At 37.2% G+C, this 5,999-nt stretch overlaps 1 protein-coding gene across 1 annotated transcript in view; it reads left to right on the top strand.

The window, feature by feature from the left end:
* The window catches only part of stoml2 (stomatin (EPB72)-like 2), a 53,118-nt gene extending 49,009 nt beyond the window's left edge, over positions 1–4,109 (top strand). Inside the window, exons 8-10 of the mRNA XM_043687913.1 lie at positions 586–665; positions 776–904; positions 3,562–4,109. Coding sequence (XP_043543848.1) covers positions 586–665; positions 776–904; positions 3,562–3,717 — 365 coding nt within the window. The 3' untranslated portion in view covers positions 3,718–4,109. The remainder of the gene's footprint in view (positions 1–585; positions 666–775; positions 905–3,561) is intronic.
* Positions 4,110–5,999: the final 1,890 nt, after the last annotated feature.

The following is a 5,999-nucleotide window of genomic DNA, read 5'->3' as shown; positions in this document are numbered from 1 at the left end:
GCAGAGGGTGGTACGTGTATGGAATGAGCTGCCAGAGGAAGTGGTGGAGGCTGGTACAATTGCAACATTTAAAAGGCATTTGGATGGGTATATGACTAGGAAGGGTTTGAAGGGATATGGGCTCGATGCTGGCAGGTGGGACTAGATTGGGTTGGGATATCTGGTTGGCATGGACAGGTTGGACCGAAGGGTCTGTTTCCACGCTGTACATCTCTATGACTCGAAGACATTTCTTCAGCCATAGAGTGGTGGGCCGGTGGAATTCATTGGCATGGAGCGCATTGGAGGCTGGGACATTAAATATTTTCAAGGCAGAGATTGATAAATTCTTAATCTTTCAAGGAATTAAGGGATATAGGAAGAGTGGAGTAAGTGGCGTTGAAATGCCCATCAGCCATTATTGAATGGTGAAGTGGACTTGTTGGGCCAAATGGCCTTACTTCCACTCCTATTTCTTATGGTCTTATAGTCTTCTTATGGACCTGAAAATTGGAGCTGAGTTGTTTGCTCCAACTATATGTGGTGCTTCTGACTTCAATGTTTTATGCATGCCTTTCACTGTTTCATTTAACTAACTGTTCATAGGTGAAGCAAATGCAGTCATAGCAAAAGCAAAGGCAAAAGCAGAAGCCATTCAAATGCTCTCTGAAGTACTCAGTCAACAGGTATGGAAAAGTGAATCCACAGAGGTGAATTACATTAAAATATTTTACCTTTAAATAGAATGAAGAAATAGTAAGAACGTGTACTTTTTTCCCTTTCCTGTGACTAACAGTGTGGAAGCCAAGCAGCCTCATTGAGTGTAGCTGAGCAGTATGTATCTGCCTTTAGTAACCTGGCCAAAGAATCCAATACCATTCTTCTTCCTGCAAATACAGGTGACATCAGTAGCATGGTGACACAGGTAAGGTCGATATTCAAAATTAAATACTTAGAACACAAATCAAACACCCTAGTCTGGGTGAATTTCTGATTGCATATTAAATTTTGCTATTTTATTCATAAAAGTACTTGTATGGCATTACACTGATGTTGATTTTCTGTTTTGCAAATTTTATTTTCTAAGGAGTGACTAAGTCTTTTCATTTTGTGGCTTGGTTAGTTTGGATATGACTTGTTGCTCAAGTAAGTTTTGAGCATTTTTTGGTGAAGGTGATAACTTAGAGCTCTGTCTTGTTTTGAATCAGAAAATTAATCAAATACTGCAATATTTTAAAATAGAATTTTGGTAGCTGTTACAGATTTTAATTTAATAACCTCTGACTGGACATAAATTGCTTTTGTGTCTTTGAGTTTTTTTATGCTATGCTCATCAAACGGCAGATTTATGTGGACAACTTAATGAGTGTTCATTGACAATTCCCTGTAGATAATAACAATACCTAATATAGATTACTTGGTTGTCAGAAGGACATAAAATTAATCACTCTGAATAGGCTGGGGCTATTTTCCCTGCAGCGTTGAAGGTTGAGGGGTGACCTTATAGAAGTTTATAAAGTCATTAGGAGTATGGATAGGGTAAATATACAAGGTCTTTTCCCAATGTGGGAGAGTCCAAAACTAGAGGGCATAGGTTTAAGGCAAGAGGGGAAAAATTTAAAAGGAACCCTAAGGGGCAACTTTTTCACACAGAGACTGCCGCATGTATGGAATGAGCTGCCAGAGGAAGTGGTGAAGGCTGGTTCAATTACAGTATTGAAAAGGCATCTGGATGGGTACTTGAATAAGGAGGGTTTAGAGGGCTAAAGGCAGCAAAGGGGGACTAGATTTATTTAGGATATCTGGATGGTATGGAACAGTTGGATCAAAGGGTCTGTTTCCATGCTGTACAGTTCTATGACTCTGCGACACTGTGGTTCTAGACTTTCCCACAAAGGGAAACAATTAGGGAGGTGATGGCTTCGCTGGACAGAGACCCAAATAATGTTCTGGGGACCTGTGTTCAAATCTAGCTATGGCAGATGGTGGAATTTGAATTCAGGAAAAATCTGGAATTAAGATTCTGATGATGATCATGAGTCCATTGTCAATTGTTGGAAAACCTCATCTGGTTCACTAATGTCCTTTAGGGGAGGAAACTGTCATCCTTACCTGGTCTGGCTTACATGAGCGTCCAGACCTACAACAATATGGTTGACACTTAACAGCCATTTGGGATGGGCAAGAAATTCTGACCTGGAAACAGTGATGTCCCATCCCATGAATGAGTTTAAAAAACCTTTCCTCATCTACCCTATCAAGTCCCTGAAGAATCTTGTACATTTTGATAAGGTCTCCTGTCATTTTTTGAAACTCCAGTGAGTACTGACTGACCCTACTCAACCTCCCTTCGTAAGATAGTCCTTTCAAATTCAGGAATAACTAGTGAATCTTCTCTGACTGCCTCCAAAGCCAATATATCTTTCCTCAGATGAGAGAACCAAAATTGTTCATTGTATTCCAGCTGTGATGTGACTCATCCCTTGTACAGTTGTAGCAATTTTTGTATTCCATTCCCTTTGAAATAAAGGCCAACATTCCATTTGCTTTCCTGATTCACGGCTGAATGTCTTTGCTAGTTTTTTTGTGATTTATACATAAGGGCTTGCTTACTGCACTGTTAGCTCTCTGCAATCTTTATTCATTTAAATAATATTCAGTTCCTGTATTATTTCCGTATTCTGTGCAAAATCACACATTTTCCAGTAGCATAGTTATCATTCTTTACTTGTGATGCCAAAGGAGATGAACGCTGTTTTATTCTTGACACCACACCTGAACCTAAACAAGTCAAGGACACTGTTCAGTGAGGGTCACTAAAGAGCAAGCCGGCCCTCTCCAATTTCATTGCGCAGAGAATATCGAAACCCATTGCTACCCAAGACAGTTGATAACACACCAATGGCGAATGTGAAATATTTTTACATCTTTGATTCAAAATTCACATTCTGAGCAATTGGAAGTTCTTAGAGTTCTTTTTTTAAAAAAGTAAATGACTTGCCACTAGATTCTATATTCTTCTCAGTATAATTTGTAAATTTTTCCTTAAAAAATACATCCATGAACTCCAGATTGTTTGGTTTTTTTCTCCCCTGCAGAAAGGTTCTGTATGCCAACAAGCTTTCCCACTCATCTGATTTATATCTGTTCGATAACTCTTTATATTTGGTTTAGAACTTGACAAACTTCAGTGCTTTACTGTGCTTAACATTTTCTGCAGAAAGAGGAAACCTTTGATAATAGTGGTTTTCTGTTAGCCACTATGTGAAGGAGGGCAGGATTAAAATGGGATGACAGGAATGCACTGATATGATGATTCGGCCCATATTCAGAATTATGAATCATGGGGGTGGGAAGACAGGGTGGTGTTATCCATTTCTAGGAGTATCTATTTTTCATTATTATTTGGTAAAATTCTGGTGTTAATGATTGTATCAGCCAAGTGAATTACTCTATATCATTCCTATCTGAAAATTACTGAATTTAATGCTAATGTGGTTTTTTCAGTTGTTGTATGTTATCTGTGAAATCACTACTTTGACTGTGTTGAACACTAAAATATCTTCATACTATGTGTCACAGGCCATGGGAATTTACCATACCCTGACTAATAAACCAGAAGCAACAAAGGAAGAACTGACAACGGATGCATTTAATGCTGACCAATCACCACCAATGATTGGTGAAAGTCAAACATTCCCTTCACAGAATGAAGTTCTGAAGTCAAAAATAATATGAAATTTTTACTGAATGACGGATGAAAAGCCCAGCTGCAGAATGTGCCAGATTCTGAGTGTTTTGAAATTTGCAATGAGAATGTGTCATGCTCATTGCACACTTTTATACTTTTGGGTGAATTAATTTTGTTGGATGACTGTAGCTTATTTTCCACCTGTACAACTGCATCATGGTTATAAAAAAGGTATTTTTGAACTAATGGGATCAGTAAGTTAAATTCTTTGAAAGAGAAAATAAATATTTAATTATTTCCTTTCCTTGTCCCAAAATGTTTCATTATTTCAGTTTTTTTGGCTAAATAGGATCTAGTTCTCCTCTTGCTTGTTATTGGAAAAGCCTGAGTAGGCAAGTTATTCTGCTCGCAGGACCACAAGAGCTGTAAACTTTAGCAACATACGTCACCTCTGTGGAAAGAGAAGTAAATTAGCGAAAGACAAAGATTTAATGGAGGCTGCTGCATAGTAACCAATGTTGTAATTGGGTGGTATAATTATAACAAAATTATGCAATTAAAAGAAAAAGAAAAAATGTCGTTTTGGAATCTGTTCTTGTGACTCCTGTTTTCAAAGGAAAGAAATGAATGACATTTCAGAAACAACACAAAACACAAAATTCATGCAAACAATATTTCACAGTGGGTTTGATTTGTGCTGACAATGAGGTAATTTAAACCAGTCTGACTGTCCAAATTTTACAATGTATTTTTTACTCTAGAAATAGACTTGCTGTTAGGTGGTGCCACAGTGATATAACTGCCTTGATGCCTGTGAGTCATGCCCTAGCATGTTTAGAGTTTCTGTTGTTTTGTTGGAAAATAACGTCCTTCTTCACTCAAAGGTTTGGGCATCAAAGAAGCCTGCAAACTGACCTTCTGTTCACTTTTGTGGCAGGAGAGTGAAGTGGAGGGAGGATTTTTTTCTCTCTGTTAGGAAGAATTGGTTTACTATATTGTCTTTATTTGCTTCTTGTTGAAATGAGAAACTTTTATTGTTCTAAGTACAATATTATTTATTTATCATTTCAGATGTTTTCATGAGTCCAAAGATGTGCTGGTTAGGTGAATTGGCCATGCTAAATTGCCCGTAGTGTTAGGTGCATTAGTCAGAGGTAAATGTAGGGGAATGGGTCTGGGTGGGTTGCTTTTCGGAGGGTCATTGTGGACTTGTTGGGCAGAAGGGACTGTTTCCACACTGTAGTGAATCTAATCTAATCATAAATTGTGTTGCAATATTCCTGATTGTGACATTCAGCAAATATAATGCAAATGAACATTTATGCAAACACAAATTAATACACTGTTACTGATATTCTCGAAGAGCACTACACAAAAGCATAGTCCTTACTTTAATGCCAAGCCAAAGAATTTACCACTCATTTATATTTGAGATACTGTCTAAATTTGTCCTGCCAAACTAACCTGCATTAACCAGTTAAGATTTATATTAGCATTTGCACCACTAATCTTCCATCAAATTCTGCACAAGCTATTGAGAATGAATTGAATATTTTTCTCACCAATTGTCAAAGATATCAGACAAGAAACCTTTTGAATCTTAGTGGAATTTAAGCTTGAATATCAAGAATTAAAATAATTAGTTGAATGAGTTGATTGCAAAGTAAATAATAGATTACAAGGAATTATGTGTCTTATCACCATTAAATTATGGCTGGATATGATTGGTGTCAGATTGATATAATTTGAGATTAGTATAGTCTAAACTCTTCAGATGGTTGACAAGCTAATATTAAAGAACCAACTTATTGAATAGATCAAAGTTAATGCACTTGTAGTCAACCGTGTTTTCAGATGAATATAAGAAATTCCTTTCAGTTGAACTATTCCTGTAGTGTTGCTCTGAAATATCAAATTGAAAGAATATTTTTATAGAGTGGGTTTCACAGCCTCAGGTTGCCAATGTGATTTTCAAACTATAAAATGCATTTAAAGTCAGCACTAAAAGGTAGGAAACACTACAACCATTTTGAGCAAAGCAATGTGATGATAATGTCTTTTAAGATCATATCTTTAGTGATGCTCATTGTAGGATAAATATTCATTGGAATATCTAAGAGATCTTCTTTGGAATAGTGCTGTGGGGATCTTTTATCCCTGTAAAAGAGCAGATAAGACTTTGGTTTAATGTCTTATCAGAAAAACAGCAGATCTTTGCGTGGCACAGTGGCTCAGTGGTTAGCACTGCTGCCTCACAGCACCAGGGATCCAAGTTTAATTCCAGCCTCAGGTGACTGGCTGTGTGGAGTTTGCACATTCTACCTATCTC

This window comes from Chiloscyllium plagiosum, chromosome 1, assembly GCF_004010195.1.
Source record: "Chiloscyllium plagiosum isolate BGI_BamShark_2017 chromosome 1, ASM401019v2, whole genome shotgun sequence".
NCBI lineage: Eukaryota > Metazoa > Chordata > Chondrichthyes > Orectolobiformes > Hemiscylliidae > Chiloscyllium > Chiloscyllium plagiosum.
This window is presented reverse-complemented; position numbering and strand designations above follow the sequence as displayed.